General features: G+C 42.9%; 1 protein-coding gene across 3 annotated transcripts in view; it reads right to left on the bottom strand.

Moving 5' to 3' along the window:
• Positions 1-23,362, bottom strand: part of UNC5C (unc-5 netrin receptor C) — a 254,603-nt gene that overhangs the window by 43,133 nt on the left and 188,108 nt on the right. For 2 of the 3 annotated variants that reach the window (XM_040555786.1, XM_040555787.1), the window contains exons 4-6: positions 15,183-15,286; positions 2,972-3,152; positions 1,054-1,221 (exon numbers count right to left, since the gene is read on the bottom strand). In XM_040555786.1, coding sequence (XP_040411720.1) covers positions 1,054-1,221; positions 2,972-3,152; positions 15,183-15,286 — 453 coding nt within the window. Of the gene's footprint in view, positions 1-1,053; positions 1,222-2,971; positions 3,153-10,519; positions 10,708-15,182; positions 15,287-23,362 lie in introns of those variants that run through there. The other variant, XM_040555788.1, reaches the window with a different exon arrangement.

Below are 23,362 nucleotides of genomic sequence, written 5' to 3'. Positions count from 1 at the left end.
CTGCACTCAAAGTGTATGAGAAGACAAACGTCAAGTTGGCAATCTGTGATTTTTCAAAAATTTTTTAACACAGAGGTTAAAATTAAACTTGGCCGGAAGTTCTTCTCTTCTAGGAAGATATTTAATGTTAAATATTTTATATTAAAAGAAATATCTGAAGGCACTGATATGTTTCACATGAGTGAAATCAGGAATGTATTTAGCACCTTTCTAAATCCTGCAATTGATTTTCAAAAGCAAGAAGTGAAATAGCCAAAGAACTAATTATGAAATTATTTCAGTGACGGAGCCTGAGCCAGAGTCTGTCACTGAAATAAGAACCAGCAAGGAAATTTCTGCTATTTTCAGCTGTTTTCACCCACCCAGACCCAGGGTTGGATAGCCAAGCTTCAAAAGCTGAAAATGACCTTATTCAAATAGCAATGCCATTGGTTTCAGTGGGGCTGCTCACACAGGATGATAGGACAGATGGTAGGACATCGTCAAGGAAAAGCCACCAACTACCTCATGTCCCCTGAAACAATTCTGTATTTTTCAGATGCTTACATTTAAATCCCTTATAAGGGCATGGACATAGATCTCTTTCTAGTATAAATGTCTTTGTATCTGAAGTCAGGTAAATATGCCCCAAATTTGGCATCTGCAGCCAGATGTCTCTCAAACGGTCCACTTGCTGTGACAGCTGGACTGAACAGACATTACAAATATATTTACATCACAGTCACTTTCTGTACTCAAATTTCAGTCCTCTTCCAGAGTTTTCAACCTTTATCTCCCAGTCTGAAGCTCTGAATGTTCTCCAAATCCCCCAAATTACCAGGGCTGAGACAACATTGCAAGCTGCATGCAAAAGTGAGACTGAATCCCCTGCTGCTCGATGTAATGTGCTCACTATTTTATCTACTTACATAACATAATTTCATATTCATTTACTGAAATGTTGGATTTATTAATAAAGAGAAGGAGGCTTTTCTAACTAACAGTCTTCTCCTGGATTGACTGGTTTAAAAAATATATATACATATCTAGGGCTAAGTTCTGTTCATACTGAACCTGGACACAGGGTGGTGCAAGCTATTTTCTGAACGCTTTGGCCCTCGCAGAAGGCACCGCCGTTGAGTGGGGCAGGGTTGGTGCATGTCCTGGTGCGCTTCTGAAAGCCTCTCCCACATCGGCTGTTGCACACTGACCACTCCGTCCAGGTAGACCAGCCACCGTTCACTGAAAAGCAAGAGGTAAGAGTGTGACAGCACACGAAATCCATCTGGGAAATAACCCACACTGCAGCTCGTTCTTGGATGTACCCATCATCTGTGCACACTGAGACACACCTGTGCTTTGAACAGGCAGAGAAGGAACTGATGATTTCCTTCTCCTTCCTTTCCAGGGGGTGACTTCAGGATGTCAGAGCCACTTCACTCACCCCTCTGTAGAAATAGCTGGTGCATGTGAATGTGCCAGCACCACTCTGACAGATATTTAAGATGCTCAGAGTGAACTTAGACTAAATTTTTATTTTTAGGCTTTGGGAAGATGTTTATATTTGGGAAGAAATTTATGCTTTCTTTTCCACTCAATTCATTTTCTGGATGGATGGATGGATGCCAAGACCTGGATGGATGGATGAAGGGGGAGCCGTGCTGCTCTATTTAATAATGCCATCATCAGGGTATGGGTAACATGCTGACTGTTCGGATTCCCCAGCCCCCAAATGTCTGTGCAATAACACAAGCCTTAAGCAGCTCTAGTAGCAAAAACCATACAAATGGCTGCTCCCCTACATATGTCTCTTGACTGTACAGTTCAAAAAAAATACTGTATGTGAATGAGGAAGAGTTGCAGCATGACTACATCTCTCTATTTCTGCATTCATCACAGTTACAAAACGCAGTGCTATTGCAAGGTCCATCCCTCAATATCACAAACACTGCTAATCAACTCAATTCAGCCGGTTTTCTATAAAAACTGAACTAAAAGGCCCTCATTGTAACTTCAGGGAAGCAACTGCTTACAATTAAATCTAACTGCTACCCTGAATATGAAATGAATATTAGGGATAATCATAGGGATTTCTTCCTACTTGTCTATCCTATAATTAAGCTGATTGTAAGGAACACCAGGACAGTCAGCTGGCGCGTTGTCAGAGCAGGTTTTGTTCTGCTGGATACCCCAGCTTGGGAAGCATCGTGGCGATGATTTTGTGGGGGCAAAGGCTCAGGTTGGTGGGGTAGATATAGGCAAGGCTGGAGGAGACCCCAGGAAAGCATCTGGTCCAGCCCCTCCCCAGCCAAAGCAGGGCCAACCTCAGTGCTAGATCAGGGCTGTGGAGGCAGATATAGAATAATGCTAACTGATGCTTCATACTCCCTTAATGTTTATTTTTAAGCCAGATCGTGTGACTGTGAACTGCAGCCCCAGAGTGCTTTCCTAATTTGCCCTTAGACATCAGGGTATAGCAGACACCAAAGAAAAGTCGATTTAAAGAGGTATAAGAAAATGGGTGATTCTGCTGAGCTCCGACACTCTTACCAGTACCTGGAAGCACAAACTTCCTTTTGGTTTTACTCTTATTTCTGAAAAACGTCACCAAGAAAACGAAATGCATTGGTAGAAAGCAATGTCTCGGATGCTCTTGCTGGAGGAAATGCCCCCATGGTTATTTGCTGGTATGTGTTAAGGCAAGGGGAGCGCCTGCTCTCTCTTCAATCAGACAACCAGCATTTGTTTAGGTGCCTGGTCCCCCTTTAAATTGTCCTCTGTCACCAAAAAGCCAAGCCGTCAGGCCTGTCCTGAGTGTTTCCAGTACTGAGCTCTGACTGCAGCCCCTGTACACGGCTGCAAGTCCCCATGCAGCCCAGGAGGACAGGTCTGGTCACAGACTGCAGTAAAAGTTACACACAGGCATCTTGCATCTCTAGGAGTGTCCCTCCTGAGCATCCACCCTCATGCAGCAGGACAAGGCATCACTCACCATATACGATCACAGTCGCTGTAGTGCTTTTCCTTTTGGCCACGATGTTTTTGGCGACACAGGTGTAGTTGGCTGTGTCAGAAAGCCGGGCTTGCTTGATGATCAGGTTGTGATCAATGGTGATGTAAAAATTTCGGTCTTCCACAGGGTCAATCACTTCTTCATTCTTCAGCCACTCCACCTGGGGGTTTCAAAGGGTGGGAGGGGAGGCAGCAAGTCAGCACCCGGTCACACCACAACAAGCACAGTACCTGTGATTTTTATGCTCATCCCAGAGAGCTCTACAAGTCAAGCCACACTATGAAGGACTCACCTGTTGCATGCTGCCAGCTGAAATAAAACACCATGGCGGCAACATGGGAGAGCAACACTCACACCTGCCTTTCCCTTCAGGCCCTCTTCCTTCCCACCGTCCCACCCAATACTTGCCATGCCTTGCCTGCAAAATACCAGTGCCTGTTCAGAGGGCAGAGCTGCTGGGTAGAGACAAATAGCTGATCTACACCTTCAGAGTCTGAGGCACGAATGTGGAATATGATACCTTAGGACTATATCTACAAGCAGAAAATTCTCTTACACTATTGGAAACCCTAAAGCAGCCCAGGTCTCACCCGTTCTTTTCTACATCTTAACTAGTAATGCAGTAACCTTGTATGTACCTGCACAGGGTCTAACACAGGGAGGCCCTATGCCAGAGTAGGTCACGCTAACAGACTGCAGACATCAATATTTTTCAGTCTACATACACTCACACATACTTGCATGATATTGTTTTGCTGCAGTGAGGGTTGAACGAAATAGAGATAGTTACCAAGGAAATAGAGGCTTACAAAGACTACATCAGTGCTTAGTTATCTCTTTTATTTATTTAAGCCATATATATTTTTAATAAAGTGCAATCTCCTTGGTTATACAGAAAAATATTTTACATACGTTTTTAAATTCTGACAATGTTCTTTTTATTGCCTTCCTAAAGAAACACCTTATTATATCCCAGCTGACTGCTGCGAGCCATCCTAATGTAATTTGGCTGGAACCTAGTAGCTTGCTTTCCTTTGAACCGGGCATGCTCTGAAGGAAGGGACTGGCGCCCTGGATGGATCAAAGCAGGGCCTTCATGTCAGTGGATCATTTCAGCTTGTGCCCAGAGTTAATGAAAGGAAGAAAAATATAAACAAAATCAGCCCGCTGGGCCCAAGAGGTGCTAACTGCCAAGACCTGTTCTTGCAAACCCCACTTTGATGCACCGCCTCGCCTAAGCATTCGCATATCCCGAAATCAACCCAAAACTCGTGATGCAAAAAGGGCTGTAGAAATGGACAGGAAATGGGAGAGGAAGAAAAAAACACAAAACATTCAAAGCTGTGTTTCTATCACTGCAGCATTCGCATTTTATCTGCCATGGAAGATACAAGCTCTTAGTGAATAACCTGGTTTTCCTTGCCAGGGTGGCTGAAATTGTTCTTCCTCCTTTCTTGAATCTTAACTGCTCTCACGTATAATCAAGACAGACAGATTCCTGTTCAGTCAATGGCAACGTCTAGCTCCTTCCTCACCCACAGGTCAAGTCTGCATGCATCCGAGAATGAAAAACAAGCCAGCAGCTTGCCTCTCCTCCAGCGGAAGGCTGCTACTTAACCCCTGCCTCTCACACAAACCAAGCGTCTTCCTTGTTTTTCAATACCATTATATATTTCTGGGACAGAGTGCAGACTTGTACTAGGACTCTAAAAGGTGCTACATGCACTGCCAGAGCTGTGTACCCCCTCCAGATCCACCAATACTTTTTCTGTGCTCTGCACGATGAGGACATTGGGACATCAGTCAGGACAGAACCACGCTTACATCATGGTCTGAGGCTCAGTTCAACATTTTCCTGGTATGCTCATGCAAGTATATACACCAGCACCCCTTGCCACTACCCAAAGGCTCTGTACCCAATAAACAGCAGCACTCTACAACACTCGCTCTCTCTCTCCACAAAAGCACAGGCATGCATATTCAGCCTGGGTCTCAGCTGATTAGACAAAATTAAAGCTATGAGCATTAAATTCGCTTTCATCCCTGCAAGAAAACTGAAGAGGATATGAAAATAAGAGTTGCCAATATCAGAAAAAAAAAAAAAAAAAAAGGCTTTACATAATTCAGTATACTGCCTCTGGCTCTTCATCAAATCGCTTGGGAAAAAGATCTTTTTCACCTAATGGCTCACAGAATTTGCTAACAATAAAACATTAAGCTTGCAGAACAACAGGATGTCTTTTTTTTTTTTCTTTCTGAAAAATCTGTTTTGCCAGTACATCAGTACTGTTTGTGCATGTCTAAACCCCATCTCTTTTACTAGACACTTCTTTAACACACCTAATTCATTCTTCTTCTGGGTATCTGGGTTTTCATGATGCCACAAGTCTGTTCACATAGCAAAATATCATGAAATCTGATGGGAGGAACTGAAGAAAAGATGGCTGAGATGACAAGAGAAGGGAGACTCCTTTTATACACATCAGTATAAAGGGCAACACAAAAAGAGCACACCACTCCAGCACTAATTAGCTCTTATGTTTTCTCCTTCAGTCCTTGTACAAACGTTAACTAATTAAAACACACTACAACATTTAAATGAGAATTTTGTTAGTATACATTTGCAGTTACTAATGGACTCTTTTTTTTTCTGGAGCTGCTCACTCACTGGCTGCAGTGCTCAGCACTGCTGGACCTCTGTCCAGAGCCAGATTTGTTTCTTGAGGTAACCAGAACTGGTGAGAGCAGGGCTGTTTTGTCACATGTATGGGAACTGATCCGGTGTCAAACACAAAACAGAAGAGAGCAGAGCGGAGTGAGACAGTGTGATTTATGAGTGACAAGTATGCAAACTGTTATTACCGAAGTTAAAAGCGACGATCTCTTTTGATGCTGTGTCATTCCCCAAGGTGCAGCCCCCTCACTGAAGCAGGTTGTTAATCCAGTCAGTGCAGAAACTCATCCTGAGTTTAATTCAGCTGCCTGAATGATGGTGACTGGTGCCCTGGGGGAGCCGTGCTGCTCACACAAGACCAGAGGAGCACCAGACACTTGTGTGCTGGAGATCTGTACCTGTCTGGGCGAGCAGACGGAGATGCAGCAGGATACCCATGGACATTTTGAGGTCCACAAGATGCCTGTCTTCAGGGTCTGGCCAAATCCTGCTCTTGTGTCTCCATTTTTCAGTGTCTTCCCTGGAGAAGACATTTCTAGAGTAGATGTTTGAAGACATTTATAAAGTAGATATTTGCTTTTGTCTCTATATTGAGAGTATGTATTTATTGGCTACAGTCACAAAGAATCTTCGACAGATGTCTAGCTCTGTCTATCCCATTAAATGCATGTCCCTCCAACTACTGTTAATAAATACGTGCTTAGCTGTGCATATGTATAGAATAAGCCTGAGCATCATTTTCTCTTTATTGTAACAGGAATCCTGTTATTGGCCACAACACTGCCACAAAGGATGGGGTAAGTGCTCTGTCCTGGAGATGCCAGCTATGGAAAATTACAACAACTCTCAACTGGCTTTTCACACACACCAGCCCTGCAGAACAAAGCCAGCATGAGATTACTCCTTCTACTGTTATTTTCCAGCAAAGATATTTTTATTTGTTAAACATTTGCAGGCTGACCAGCAAGAGAAGGACCCTCTGCAATGGTGTGACTGCAACTTCTGACCCGCAGCAACTGCACAGGCTGAAAAGAGGGCAAGTGGGGAGCACAACTAGCACCTGCTAGTGGCTGGCCAGAGCTGCTCAACCCTCTGCAAGTACCTTGCACGGGCACGTGGCTCCTGCCAGCTGCGACGACTCTGCACGTAGCTGCTGCTGCTGTGAGGCGCAGCCGTCCCTGCAACCAGCTGAGGAAACGCACAGCCCGACGCGGCTCTAATTTAGAGCAGCATACCTTGTAGCATGTTTTTTTTTTTTTTTTTTTTCCCTGTCATCCCACTCCCTGGTGAGAGACAGATGTGTTGTCTCTAATTATTCGCTGATTGGTATCGGGAGATACATTAACATAATTGGCACATTTGTTCTAATTAACAGAGGGAACCTGCCACATGCCACCCGACATGAAAAGTGTGAGAGCGAGAGCAGAAAACCCACAGCCACCGGGACAGTGGCACCTCAGAGCTGTGGCCAGACCCGAGCTGCTGCATGACGCTCCCAGCAGCAGCCTGAAATAACACAGCAAAGACTAAAGCGTGCAAAGCAGGGCCAGGCTCCTGTGCAGGCTAAACGAACACAGAGAACATAAATCACACCAGCGATTACGTACACGGGAAAACCTATTATGGAGGCTAATTGCTGACACAAATTTAGCCATGCCGAGTTGCTAGCATTACCAGGTACTTAAATCTCTTGGCACACTTGTATATGCGTGACTGTTTTAGAAGCTGGTGGAGCAGAAGCACAGCTGTTCTGAGAGAGATGAAGAATGGAAAAGGGATGTAAGCTCCTCTGGTTGTTCCTTACACCTCTCACCATCTCAAGGAAGTTCAGCAGGGTGCAAGTCCTGGATCCTGCTCTCTCCGCCCCACCAACCTGCCCCAGTCTCATCCTCAGAGCTGAGAGCACCTGCCAAAAACAGCAAGCCTTCTACCACCCCTCCAGGCACAGGCAAAACCCTCTGATGCCCAGGAGTGCAGTTCTCCAGTACGAACAAGATGCAAATGGCTGGGAGCAATTTGAGATTTGCCTCGGTAAAAGATGAGCCAGGATCCCAGGATGTGAAACGATTGCGACCCTGCCCTCCCCATGCCTTGCTAGAACTGCAGGACTGCATTTGAACTCATCTCCCAACTGTGCTGGTGTTTCAGGTCATGTTCCCTACGTGTGGCAGTAAGAATAAAACATTTGTGACGCTAACTACTGTTTTGGACAGAGTACAAGATGCCCAAGTGAGACTGAGAAAACTCTAGCAGTTTTCGTATGCACTATTGAGCCAACAGCTATTTCAGGTATACTGAGACTCGAGTGCCTCTTTGAAGAATGTTATTTGACTTTTGGATTTGGTTTCAAATGTACACTTTCATCCCAGCAACGAAAGGATGCTGTCCTTCGCATGCTAGTTGCTGGAAATACATTTTGTACCTGCCTAAGTTTTTTTTTTTTTTTTAAAAAAGGAAAAAAGTAGCCTCCAAGGAGGCTGAGATTACAGAAATGAGAGATTGCAAAATACATATTGAGAATGAGATGGCAAATGCAAACTGCAGTGACATTTTGTTCAGTTGTTCTTTGTTTCTGCTGCCAATAAGGGGAATTTGCGTTCCTGCTGTGGAAACACTTCCTTAATTGCAGATACATCCAGCCTGCTGCCTGAGTACTAAAACCTATGCAGGGTGTGCATACAGCTGCTGGAAGTCTCTGGCCCTATTACAGCTTCGCTTTGTGCACAATGGGGAAGTAAAGCCTCACAGAGGAAACTTCCAAGGCTGAGGTGGACTGCATGTCTCAGGTAATTGCAGGCGGAGAACTTTGTATCATAGAGCTGTAAATTCAAATATCGTGGCATCGTGAACTGAAACCCATGGTGGATGCCCTGAGGCCCACAAGAGATGCTATGCTCCTTTTCCTGCTTGAAACAGGGGGGTTAGGATGGAGGTGCTACAGCTGATGTGTGTTGGTTGGCATTTTTGGCACCACGTGGGCAGCTGGACTCCATGAATCCCAAGGTGACTGGGGATTTTCTGTTTGGAAACCACTTTAAACAGGTTATTTGTTTGGAAACTGCTTTAAAGAGGTTATCAGTGTGAAGTCTGTGGTACTTCAAATATGCCCGTGATGGGTAGATGGATAGATAGGAGGTATATGCTTTTCACAATCATTAAATTCAATAGGGGAAAAAGATATTGAGGGTGACTGTAGTCTCTAAATCCCTTTCCTGTCCCCTCTGAATTTGTCACATGAACAACTCCCCTTACTGATTTTAAAGGTATGCAGGATTTTTTTTTCAGTCAGGGGGCACACTTTATTGAAAGAACATCAGCTCTAGAAGCACCTGGAAATTCCTGAGCAAAACCCAACAAAACCTGATCAAACAACTCTTGAGTTACAGCTAATGTGTGTGCTCTACAGACCAAATTTTGAAAGCACCTCTCTTAAAACATGGAAGCATCATAATTCTTCACACCTAAAGTAGCACTAAATCTGAACAGGCTACTGCCAGAAGAACTGACCAAGGCAAATACTACTGCTGTGAATGCTGGTGAGAACTCAAGCTCCACAAACCACTTTCAGAAGTAACTCTCACACTTCAGGCACTGTGAAGACTTGGCTATCAGGAGCTAGGATCAGCTTTTGTCAAAGTAGAACCTGATGGACTAATGCTGTAGGTGTACGGAGTAGTATCTCCAGGGTCAGTATCTCCAGTGAAGCTACCTTCTCTAAGGGAGCAGTTTGGAGGTATGCTCGTCTACCTCATCAAAAATGCTGCCAAAATCTATATCCCACATTGTATATCTTCCAAAAAAAATACGTATAAAGGGAAAACACTGCTTTTTCTGAGTACATTATGAAAAGGAGAGGGAGTTAGTCTTAGCTAAACTAGCATCTCAGAGCCACCTTCACCACAAAAAGAAAGCTGTAGAGAGGATAGGTTAGCAGGGTGTGTGTCACCAGTCATGCAGAACACCTCCCATTGCAATATTTTATGGAGGAGCTACAAACCTGACTGTTCTCCAGTCCCACAGACCATCTTTGCTTGTGGTGAGATTTAAGCAAACAACAGCTTAACTCACTGAGGAGCAAGTACTGCCCTCACTTACAATGGTGTCAGCGGAACTGCACTAGAAAGAAAAAGGGTAGAATTAGAAACCACAGAAAACTCAGGTCTCAAAAAACTCAGTCCTGCCTGAAGAGCTACTTATCTCAGCAGGGGTTTCTGCACCACAGAAATGAACCAGTAGGGAATGTAAAACACAAAGCCTCATCAATAGCTGCTGCCAAAATCTGCCCCCCAACATTGTGTAGCTTCCAAAAATATGCATAAGGTAAACATAAATGCATAACAAATGAAGAAATAACCTAGTAGTCAGCGCATTTCCCAGAAAGCACAAGACCCAAATGCAAGCCTGTTCTCAAGCAGGGGGGTGTAAGCTATTTCTTGCTTCTCAGAATAGCGCCCCTGCCACCCACAAATAGATTGGGCTGCAGAAGGAACAGATATGTACAGGACCAGACACTGACAGATACAGGGAGCTTTATCCTGTGTTTTTGAAGGACATCCCTGCACTGCCAGACCTTATCCACCAGCTCTGCAGGGCAAAATGAACAGGCAGTCCTTGGAGCAGGAGTTAGGGCTCCTTTGCACCACAGAGCTTATTCACCTCCCTGCTCCTCTCTGACTCAGGACAGTCAATGTAGGAGCTGGGTGTCAATCTGTTGTGCCAGCAACACTGAAGCACAGCACAGACCTCCCATCAAACAGCATCTACCCTTGAGGCTTTAGGTAAATAAACCTTAATCAGTCCTGGGAACTAAAATAGCTGCTTTGAGCTTCTGGAGTGCATTTTTCCCCTTTTACCACATAATTTGATTCAGGAGAGGCAATGTACATCACCCACCAACACCAGAGATGAGCATGGAGCACCGATGGTTGAAGCCTCTGCTGGAATTTGGTAGCAAAAGAGAGAAAAAGGGTTGTGCTCCTCCCACAGACAAATCCATGTCCCCCTTCCTCGTCTTCCTCCTACTGACACCTGAAGGCATTCAGCTGTGTGCTGCAAGGCACTGCAAAGGGCAGTGCTGCTTCCCAGCTAATTAGTATTTGTGCCCACAAACTGCTCCACTCCTTTTCTCTTTAAGCTCACTTTCCTGCTGGGAATATAAACTCTGTCTCAGTGACACGCACCTGCATGGAAATGCATACACATGAACTTCCAATTAAGGGACAACTGCAGCAAAATATAAGCCTCTCTCATGAAAGGAGGCAAACAGCAGTCATATTAATAATCAATTAGATGGAGCAGCCACCTGATGCTGCCTATTTAAAAAAGTCTTCAGCCTCCACCAGCTTTTCCCCATGCAACGACAGCTCAACGAAGCCTGTGTCACAGTCATCTTGACTCAGCAAAACACCTCGGTCTGCCTCTTGACAGAGGGATGCTTTCATCCTTGCGCTAATTCCTAATTAGAGACGTGGATGTGGATAAATACTATGTCATGTTTTAAACTCAAATGGGTCACCAAACTGCATGCTGCACCCTGCTCTCCAGTTAAACTCCTCCGTGAAACACTTCAATTATAATTAAAGAAGCAATTATCCCCCTGGTGAAGGTGCAGCAAATCACACATTTCAATGCAGAAGTTCATCTAGCAGCTTATGGCATATTAACCAATCTTACATCTCATTGATGCTTTGATCTATATCCTATCTCAGTGACCTAATTTGCTGTGACTCAGTGTCTCTGACTGTATTTTACCATGTGCAATATGATGCTGGCATCTTTCAAAGAACAAATTAAATGAAATAGGGGATTAATTGCTAATTATTCTGTCATTCCTGTTGGAGCACTGCAGAATGGGATTGTTCCTGGCTTCTCAGGTTAAGTTTGAAAAAATGCACACGTGAAACAGAGTAGAACTGAAATGGATGTTTTGTGTGACACCAGGGAGCTGGGACTGCCTAATCTCCAGCGGTGCCTAGCACTGGCAGCTCTTGATGACTCTGTCGGGCCAGACTGCTTATCTCACTGCCTTGTCCAATTCCTCTCCACTGACGAAAAGCACAGGACAAGGAAGCATGGAGCTAGTGTTTTTGCTTGTTTTCATTTCCATTCCTCTCATTCCATTTTTTTTTTCTTATTTTTTTTTTTTCTTTAAGGTAGGCCAATGTGAATTTGCCCCTTTACCCTTCAGCTGTATGTGGAAACCTCAGTGTAACCACGCCTGCTCATCAGGGCCAGGTACAGGAAAAGGCAAAACACTTCCCCGGGCATTTCAGAATCTGTAGGTAGGTTCAGCTTGATATCAGCTATAATGCTAGGAGTAGGTACGTATGCCATGGAGCAGCTGGCAGAGATGCTGGTCAGGGCTGGTGGGTAGAAGTATATGACCACAGAGAAGCTGATCTGATCTTCCTAGTGACCAAGCAAACCCCCTGCTTCTTAGTTTGTCCCAAGTGAACAAGCAGGATGTACTTTGATTTGACCTCAGGACATGAGGCTGGTGTAGTTTAACACATACCCTTCTCTTCTGCTTCTATTTGGATCTTGAAGTTTCTTTTCAGTGGCCATGATCTGAGTCTACACTAATGCTCATCATGTCCTAGTGGATCTGAGGGACTGGTAAGTGCTGCTTTAAAAGCTTTGCCTGCCCATCTCGATCTTTGTCCTTCTTGCCCTCTCGAGCAGCTGAAGGCTGTTATGTGCTTCAGCCTTTCAATAACAAGAACTGCTCCAGCATTGATCCATAAGAGCTCGACACAGTTAATTGCAATTAAATATGTTGGCAATTATAGGACTAAATTCCCTCGTTACCAAAAGGAGAAAAGAATTTATCCCTAAGTGTGGTTGTTCCCACCACTTGGAAACACCAGGAGAAATAAATAAATAAAATTTAATTGATTAATCAGAATTAAATAATAATAATAATAAAAAGAGAAACAACAACAACAACAAACAAACAAACAAAAACACAAACAAAAAAACAAGTGGAAGACTCCAGGACTCTGGACTCCAATATGATGTCACACTGAATGTGTATTTTGTACAGTTTCATAGTGTAATGTTTTCTTCCCTCTTTGTTGCTAAAGCCAGTGACTGCTGCAGAAGCCAGAAAGTCAAAAAAAACAACACCAAAACACAACATAGTGCCCAGAGTGGGAAGAGTCTGAGGTACATGGTCACTAAAGCATTTGGAAATACTGCTGATAGCTGCAGCATTTATGACACCCTACTCTACCTGGAATCAAACCAGACTTTCTCCAATGTGCAAAAAAGCTTCAGTCTGCTGCCTGCCTTCTCCCAAGTCCTTTCTTACTTAGTTACCTGTACCACCATATCAGAAACTTCTCTGAACAAATAAATGAAGTCTTAAACAAAGAACTCATTCATCTCTAAATTAAAATAATCATGTAATCCTTCAACCCACCAAGTTACCTTTCATCTTGCCATTTTTTAAAATTTATCTTACCAGCTTAACCAAGTGGCTGCAATAAAGTGTCACATTAAGGTATTCATATTCATTAGTGTTCAGGTCTTTGTTCTTTTAATAGTGTTGGAAAGAATCTACAAAGAGGCTGTATTAGGCGGCTGTCCAATCTGGGTGTTTGATCTCCTCCTGACTTCAAAAGTCAGAAGAGAAAAAAAAATACAACATTGAGAATGGCTCTTTTGAATGTCAGATTGGGAGTATATGATTTTGGAGCTTGCCAAGTGTTAATTGGTGTCTGCCCTGACCACGGTACAAATAAAATTCAGAGCCTGTTAATGTAGAGTCATGAATCTCTGCTATTGACAAAGTGAGCCAGGATACTTGGAGGCAGGAAAAAGTGCAATTATTATGAAAGCCGCTCACAGGGGATCTTTTCAGAGATCACTTCCTTGGGAGATGTTGTACTAGGAAGCAGACATGGCAAGTGCAGCACGTTTTTTTTTTTTTTTGCCTTTACAGCTGCTTGGTGGAAGGAGGACAGATATAATTTGACTTAAGACTAACAGTTACAAGTAGTAATGGTTCATGCAGAATTTTTTATAACAGCAGAGAGAGCTCTCCTTCCACATAGCATGCTAAATCATGCTGTTTGGGTCCTGGCCACCTGACCAGGCATTATAGACCTTTCCATGGGAATACCTGTGCTCACCGCCAACATTTCAGAGGTGCTTGTAACACCACACTCAAAAAAACCTGTCATGACCAATCTCAGTTTCTAGCAAAGGTAATGATCTGCACCTCCAGAATAGCCTATCCCATTTCAAATACTCATCAAGGCACAATGGCAAATTGATTTGAGGTAAAGGAGCATCTGAAAGGGAAAAAAAAATGCTGATAAGTTCTTGGGGAAAGCCAACTGATTAACATTGAGGTTATCAGCAGGCTGGCTCAGCAGACCTAAATGCTCTTTACAGTTCTGGGATTCTTAAAGGTGAAAGAAAACAGCCTAAGGAAAAAGGAAAGAGGAGAAGTCTATGCTAATTATTCCCTCTGATGTTTGTGGACACTTTTCTGCAATTCCAACTAAACCTGAACTTGAGGAGGTAACACTTTAAGTTTTGTCTCCTGAGAAATCAGTCATCAGCACTGAGTGACAACCAGTTTGCTACTTAGCCATGACAGCCTAACTTATCCTAATGCAAATTGGCAACAGTTCCTTCTCTGCGCGGCAGAGGAAGACCGAGGAGAATTCAGATAGGGGAATTACCATCATTAACAATCAATTTTTCTCTGAACAGCAGAAGCAGATTTAGGATTTCAGTGCTCCCCTGTGACTCAGAAACCCCCCTCCCGTGAGCAATGAGCTGAAGCCATCTTTGGCTGGAGCCACCACTGCACTTAGGCAGAGCAACCTGCTGCTGCCCGGGGACACGTATTTTGGTGAAGAGTAGGTTTGCTCCTGCCAGGTGGATGGAAGGCTACCCACTCTCTATTACTTAAATGCCAGTGAGAAATACAGATAAGCCTAAGAAAATGGATTATTTTGCAGATGCATCCCCTACTTGCCCCCACCTTGTGCTGCCTCACCTGGGAGCCCATACTGGACCATGATACATCCTCTTGCACCTAGCTGGCCAGCCGGTGCACACACAAGTATATGCACAAACATGTGAGGGAAATAAAATCTAGCAAACAAAGAATTAAAATGTCTTTATAGCGTGTTTGAAAGATGCCTCTTTCAGTAACTGAAATGGCCTTTTCTCTAAAAGGCCAAGGAAAGATAATAGGATGGTATTGGTGTGCCTCACCAGCTATGTGTCCTTTGGACACCAGTTATAACTACGATTTCTGACAGAGAACAAAAACCTGAAACCAAACCTCCTATAGCTCTGCCCAGCAAGACACCTTAATCGCTTCCAAAGCCATTAATCAGTTCCCGATCAATCCTGTCTACCAGCAGCAGGCAGTCAGCTCTCTGTTACCACCCATTCATCATGACATGCCCTCATTCCCTGCCCCCTTAGCCACCGATCAGGCCTCAGTTAGGATACCCAAATGCCAGCTGCTTGGGGCAAAATGCCACTGCTGCTCACCTCAGCTACTGGGATGCCTTCAGGGGGACGGCACTGGAGCAGGACCTCTTGCTCCAGGGACACTTCTTTCCCCAGGGGCTCCTGCTCAAAAGTCTTCCGGAGATCTGGGGAGGGAGAAAGAGGGGGAGAAGGAAGGCAAATTAATAGTATTAATAGCTGGTGGTGCGTATCACATGTGATTGCTGTACTGCCTAAGATGTGAGAGGTCTTACTAAACAGAGAAAATAGCATATCTGCTCCCTGGAAAGTAGAGCACTCAACACCGAGACATGTTTTCACTTCATTCAAGCATTAAATGGTCAGAGGTTTCATAGTGGATTTATTATTTATACTGTGGTAGTACACGTGAACCCAGCCAAGAACCAAGGCCTCGCTGTGAAAGGTCATGTTCAGTCAGACACAGAACAAAAGGAAAAAGAAATCCCATCTTCAGGTAATTTATGTTCGCTAAGCTATGCCAGTGAAACACTAAAGAAAGTTAAAGGAAATTATAAAAACCTGTAAAACTAAAGCACATAAGCTGAGTTATCCTAAACCCATGATTTAAAGTGTTTGTGCTGCCATTTTTAATTTATAAACGTTAACTTTACAGCTTTAGCTACTTTGTCTTCACTGTCTCATTATCCCTGTAACACTAAATAGATAACACTAGCCATAATGTATAGCTGAACCATGCTTGGTTCCCTGCACAGCACCACAGAAATGTCACAGGCAGAGACAACACCAAATGTGTCTCCTGATCTTGGAGCAGTTCACTTTGCCATTTCTTGTACACTTTTGTAACATATTTGCATCGGTGGTAAAATGGAGTTGGGAATTTCCTATCTTACCACTGGATCCATGTTTCCACCATGGTCTGACACACTCTTCATTGTGCCAGGGTGGAGAGGGAAAGGTGAGCATTCAGCCTCAGTAGCAGCTGGGGACACTCTTCCCTGCTGCCTGTTCCTGCTGCAGGTGGACACGGGGCCATGTTGGAATCCAGATCAAAGAGCTGGTCTGGCTTTAGAAAACAAGCAAAAAAAATCCACCATTTTAACCTCAGATGTTGACGTAGTGGGCTTTAACCTACGACATGGAAGACAGAACTGGTAATTTTGTTGGATGACATGTCAAGCTTCGCCTTGTTGTGTCTGTTGGCATCCTTGACACACTGGTAGTACTCTGGGCCAGTGAGGCTACTTCATGTGAGAGGAATCACAGCAAGACAACCGGAGAGATTAGGTCTGTCCCTGACATCTGTGTGTAGCTCCCACAGTTTTGCCAGCCCCAGCATTACCAGCTTCATCCCACTGTCTCTGACAGGCTAGCCAGGGCTGTACAGCTCAATTTGGGTAACAACAAAATGCTCCAGATCCCCTCTGTGGGTGGGAGTCACTCCAAGCACAACCCCTGATTTTGCTCGCTGTACTTCTGTACTTCTACACGTTAAATGCACAGATGGGCAGATCTTTCAGGAGCTGCTAGATTTCTTGGGACACGACACTTTTCCTGTGGTCCAGGCTCCTCATAGATCCTTTATGCTTGGTACATATCCTGGGCACATGTAATGCTGGGTTAAAGCAGTTTGCTTTAGATTAGAGATAACTCGGACTATATTACTGCTAGTTCCACAGATATCTCCAGTGGAGAAGAATTCCCTCCACATCAGGTATACTTTAATACACATAATGTACACATATGTACATGCTATGGACAATTATAACAGATGTACTGTGCTCTAATATCATGAGGATAAGTGAGAAAGTTATTATACTGCTGGTAATAGAAGAATATAAGCACAGCAATAAATGGCTCATTAATAATAGCATTCATGTGTTCAGATATGGAGGGATGAATACAGTAGAGCCAGATTAGACAGATAATAATCCGAGGCTTTTCCTTGACACATTGATTTACTGTCCTCCCTACCTTCCTGAAACATTAATAGAGCTCTGAAGTTTCCAGCAGCCTCACGTGTGCACAGCAATCACCTCACTCACGAAATGCTCACCTCCAAAAAAACCCCACCAATTTTAATGCAAACAAAAGTAAACAGCATTAAGTCTAAAAATGTGTAATAACAGTAAAAAAATAATAATCAAAAAAGCAAACAAAAAAACTAACACTTTACCCTCTTTATTCTCAGCAGCTGGAACTGCTAGGTACGCATGGCCTGTTTTCCCTGGGTAGTGCCGCAGTACAGTTATGGGAGGTGAGAGGAATCCCAGGGGATGCGGCTCCCCCAGCTCCCCTCCCACGCTGCAGAGCCTTGCCTGGCGTGAAGCACTTGAGCAGCACCACTGCTTTGCAGTGGGTCAATGATCCACAAACTAAAAATACGCTAAGTAGGGGCCTTGACATAATAGACAGCAATGTTCTCAAAGGAGCCATTAGGTACTGTTGAGTAAATGATACTCATTTGGAAAAGAAAAAAAAAAAGTACATAATTGTGTATTTACAAGACTGGGAGCTTTTATCCCCTATTCTGTTAGCTCCCTCCCACGTTTACAGCTTCATGCAGCCAGAGCTACCCACCACCTTCCGCTGCAGCCCTGCCACCTACAAATAGCTACAGATGGCAGCTGTGCAGGGCTCTTCTTACCTAAGCAGGCATTACGTTCACTGGTTGCAAAAGACAAGCAAGTTAATAAGGTGGGTTTTTAAATGATGAAGAAGTGGAGGGCCTGGGCAAACAATTTCCTCACCTTCTGTAGCTATCATGAAAGTCCCTGCTGGTACAGCACTGAGTTTTGAAATGAATCCTTTTTCCTATGGCCCTTGCAGCGTGATTTCTGTAGATAAAGACTTCCTTCTAATTCTTCAGTCTTCAGCTTCCTTTTCCATTTAACAGTTACAGTCATCACGGCAACTTCACGCTATCGACCAGGAGTGGGTGAGCTTGCTAATGTACTGAGGGACTTTGGATCTTATCCAAATGGAGCCTTTTCAAACACATTTGTCACTTTTCGGAAGTGTCATAGAAGTTACGATTGCTTGCAAGCAAGGACAGAAAGGATACATTTTCCCAAAGAATGGTAAAAGACAAATAAAATACATCCCATTAAAAAAAAAAAAAAAAAGTTTTAACAATCTTCAGAAAATATGCCTTAAAAAAAACAACACAACAATAAAACACTTGATCCATTCTCTGTCAGGACCTCTTTGTCTGTGAAGAGGCAGTGTGAATTATTAAAGCTTCAGGTCAGCAGCAGCCCTGTTAACATGATGGTGAGAGAGCCTTCTACCCCCTCACCCTCAATAGGGAGAGACACTTATTTAGTGCACCTGCACTTTATTTCCATTATGATTTTAGTAATGAAGAATAATCCCTGATTGCATTAGCGATACTCCCATTATACAGGTAGCATTGCTGCCACAGCTTATCACTTCAGAGTGGAGCAAGCCCTGGTGGGAAGCGATGCTGAAAGGTCCACCTTGTTCTGCTTGTGGGCTCCTTCATATACTGCACCCAGCCACAGGTGAGGATGTCACCGCCAGGCCCGGGGGACAGCCTGTACCACCATCGGGTTTTTCCCTCTGCCTCTAACTTCTCTTCAAGGCTTTCTTCATAAAAAGAAAACAAGGAGAAGAATTAAAATTCTGGTCCGCCACCTTGAGCTAGACTATTTTCTTTACTAACGTAGAGTCTTAGTAAATTCAGAGGGGGCTCTTGTGGCATATACTGCAGCACATTTACAGCATACTTAAGATGAGACTTTCATCCGAGACTCCTGAAATACTTCTGTGCAAGCCTCTCTGTTAAGGACAGATGGCTGCATTCAGAGCTGCATTGAAATGAGAGAATTTCCACAAGCATAAAACTGAAATAGTGTAATGGGAAATCAAAATCTCAGTGTATGCCATATTGTTAACTTTATTCCTGAATTTCTATGCTTTTGGGGAAGAGGGGCATTAGAGCTTAATTTTGATGCATTGTTAAATTCCTTTTAAGTTTAATGCATATTTAGCTTACAAACAGCTCAAAAGTTGCATTTTCACCTGCTAAAGGTAATAGTTTCTATACACACTCATAGCGTGTCCTTAGTTCATTTTCTACCTGTCATCTTCTACAAAAGAGCAGAATGACCTTATTCTTTTTTCTTTTTTTTTTTTTTTTTTTTTTTTTTTTTACCAAATGTATTTTATCTCCTTTCTGTTGCTCTGTATTTTGCTGTGGTGGGTGGGTGGGTAAAACTTTAAGGATATCTTTTATCATTTCTGAGAAACGTGATAAGAGGCAGGTCAGATGCCTTCAAGTCAGTGCTAATGCAAGGGTGACTAATGAATGAGAATGAAAAACGGACACTTGTCAGACAGGAATTAGATGTAAACCAGAAATGAACAGAACAATGCTGCATTACTGTCAGAGAAAGATAGATTTCTGCCCTTGGTAGACCTTAAAGACTCTTTATTCTGTGCTCCTTCTAGTAACTCCAACTTTCCTTCTATAAATATATTTCAAAAAAAATGAGCAAGCTTTAAGAATACAAAAAGAAAAGCCACATTATTTTTTATCCAACTTTCCTGTTAGCTATGCCCATTGAGAGAAGCACATACATTTGATGTCTGTCGTCAGAGAAACAAGTTTTTAAGAATATGAAAAGACCTTCACAAGGAGTACATATATATGACAGTTTACTTCTTACAGGCAGTACATATAGGCATCCATATAAAACCAAATGTACTATGTGCAAAAAATGCAGATAAAACACTTGAAAAGGGGGAATAAGGCTTGGCATTTTTTTAACTGTTATATCAATAGGTAGCCAACCTCTCTAATCCAAGTCTACCTCCTATTGCTGAGAGTGTTGTCAAGAGGCAAGATTCAATGCTGTTTTAATTTTATCCAGACTACTAATAAATGCCCAAACAGAAAAATAATTGTGGAAAAAGAGTGGGAAAACACCACTGATGTTCTGTGTAATGAAAGAGGATCCATGTGCTTGTAAAAACATATGTCATTGCATTTATTTCCCAAACATAGATGATTGATTGGTGCTGAGTTAGAAAAACATGAATAATATTGTAAAACTATCCTGTTCTTCTTCCATCACTTTCTGTGGTGCTGGTGAAGTTGAGAAACCTTTTTTTTTTTTTTTCCCCCCTAAAAAAAAGCATTAGAGACTGAACTGCAATCCAAATGTAAGAAACCATGTGCTATCAGACATACTTCATCCTCTCTCTTCTGTTCACAGCTGAATTCTGAATTTACAATCTTTGTCATGCTCAATCACACTGGTGGGTAAGTGATGGAAAGGTTATATATAAAAATTCTCTTTTCTTTCATTTTGTTCTTGTGTGGTTTCAGGTCTTTGTTGTTAATTAGATCAAACCAGACTTCCACTGAGACTGTCACAAGAGTGTCATCAGCCCAGGGGATCCCCCTGAAACCTCTGTCAGTTGTAAATGGGGTGCCTCTCTCTGCAGAGTCCCCTGCTGTATCAGACACATGCTGGGCATTGATCAAAGCTGACTTCCCTCCCAAGGCACACTTCTGTGCCTTGCTGCTTGTGGGATGAGACTGAAGATAGACTGGGCTGTGCTTGCAGCTGGCCCAAGCATCAATACCTGGAACTGGGAATGGGAGTCAACACCTCAAAACCCCGTCTTTGTATTCAGTGCACAACTCCGTGCTTCTCCTTCCTTCTCTGGAGGGACTGCTCAAATCTGGCACATGTCGTGGCACTGTAAGGCTGCCCCAGCCTCCTTCTCAAACTGGAGAGGAGCAGCAAAGATGAAGAAGCTTCCCCCTTTCCAAGGACGTGGCACCTCATGGCTTGAGCTGAGCTTGCTTCTAGTTCTTCAGCCCAGGGAGCAAGGCCTCTGGCTGTCATCTCATGTGGCCAAGAAGCCACATCAACTTTCACATCCCAGCTGATGGGGACAGAGGAAGGCTACTTGGAAGAGCACAACATGTTTTGGGGACACAGGACACTACATCTGCTGACCTCAGGTACTGAACAAGTTGATGAACACCCCTCACTTGCTGGGCTACCACCTGTAAGATGCTTTGTTTGATCCTATGACCCGCTGTCCTCTGTTATTCACTATGTACTCACAGCCTGAGCAAATGGGAGATGCACACCTGCCAGACCCTCATTCTGCTGATGGCATCTTCAGCCAGCTGGGGATAACACTTACCCTTGGCAGCTGCTTGGAGCCTCACCCACCGCCTGCACGCCTGCTGAAAAATCATTTGTCCCATTCCTCCCCCTTCAGCTCTAAGCTAGTTCAGCCATGTGCTGGCAAGACAAAACAGCCTTTTACAACATAGCTTCCACGTGGGCTACGTCTATAATGAAGTACCCACTCAACACGTTCAATATTGGTACCACTGTAAAAAATCCAAGCAAGCCCACTTCATAAAGAATTCACTGAGCAGATGGGTTCCCAGGCACACATCAATCACACCCTTCTCCTCCTCTTATATTTTTACTTGATAGCTAGATATTGTTTTATTTTGTACGCTTAACCTGAGAACTAACTTATAAACTTAACACTGTTCATTACTTTATTTGGTTATTGAAGACAGGATCTAAATTCCTTGTCTTTCGAGAAAATCTAAATGTGAAGCTCAAAAGACACCTCAATTGGCTCTAGATGACAGATGAACTAAATGCTCTGAAGACAAACATTACAAACACCAAATGTACATTACAGTTTACAGGTAGAATTGAATTTATAACACACTGAAATAGTAAAACAGCAAACAATATATATAAACATGGTATTTTGTTGTTGTTGCTCTTCTAATATGCTACTCTGACTCACATAGATGTCTCATCATGACCAAACTGTATACAAACTTTTGTTAACTTCTTGATTGCATCTATGTTTCATCATCACTCACTAAACAGACTCCACTGAAAGATGATCATTTCTTGGGCATGTTAGCATAGGATATTCTCAAGGCTCCTGCTAGGGGATTTAAACCCATATACATTTAGTAAAGGGGTTCTTTTGGTTTTTAAACAATGCTAACAATGAAGTGAATGTCCATCTTAATTTATAAAACCTTAAGTCTTTATTACAGAACAATGTGATTTGTATTTACGGCATTTTTATTGCTTATTTATGTGTATTTATTACTGCTGCAATTGCATCCTTAAGTTTGAGAATTGGTCACACCTGTTAATTTGGGAAGCAGCAGACAAACAAGCCTGTGAAGAGGAAAAGCAGAGTTACTGTACTAAGTATGTTAAATGCTTAGGTAACTCCCGTGCTGCCCTTTCTGTGATCTGACATTGTTTCTTCAGCAGTCTCAGCTCCAGACCATGGAATGGAGTTATCCCCTCATTAACTACAAGAAGCAGATATTTATTAGGAGTAACTGAAATGGTGGACAGAGAAGAAATTAAGGTCCTATCTCTGCTAACTCGCTTATCAAAATGCACAAAGCATTCTCTCGTTGTTGTTTTTAATAGGGCACATCCTGGACATGCCTTCCTATTAAAATTTTCAAGTGCTATCCTTCCCAGCTCTCACTCTTTATCCTGCTGTGCACCAAATTTATATCTATTGCAATATGCGTTGGTGGCTACAAAATGCATGTTTTGGTGTAGCCAACAAAAGCCTTTGGTGGCTACAGGAGCACATGCTCATAAGGTTGCCTGGTTTAGTTGTGTGAAGGCAGGGGGAAGAAAGGCACTGCAGCCCCAATACTAAAAGATGAGATAACTGACAGTCAGTAATGAATCTGTGATTTTTTATTATTATTATTATTTTTTATATCTGTTTCTTTGTATGACTGCATACCCCTTGTAAGCAGAGAGAAACCAACAGGTAAACTAGCATACTTTTCTGTACCACATTTATCTTATCAGTATACAGCATCTGACATGCATATATTAGCCACATTCCTTTGAAAAAAGTGTCTGGGGAAAAAAAAGGCTTCTAGATAAGTAGACAGTAAACTAATATGAAATTATACAAAAGATTAACTACTGCAGTTCCTTACTATATCACGACTTTTTAAAATGATATTTTTAAAATGAAAAATAAGTTTCCTTCCTTCCTTCCTTCCTTCCTTCCTTCCTTTTTTCAAACTTTGATTTTAGGACAATGACTAAGAGAAAAGAAGAGACTCCCCAGATTCGTTACACCAAAAAAAGATCATTCAACAGAAGTTGCAGAAAAAGCTGTTATTTTCTTACTTGTTTTCAACAAATCCAAAACCTGACAGCAGATTTAGGGTTTAT

Source organism: Cygnus olor, chromosome 4, assembly GCF_009769625.2.
Source record: "Cygnus olor isolate bCygOlo1 chromosome 4, bCygOlo1.pri.v2, whole genome shotgun sequence".
NCBI lineage: Eukaryota > Metazoa > Chordata > Aves > Anseriformes > Anatidae > Cygnus > Cygnus olor.
The sequence above is the reverse complement of the archived record's forward strand: the minus strand, read 5'-3'. Positions and strand labels throughout refer to the sequence as shown.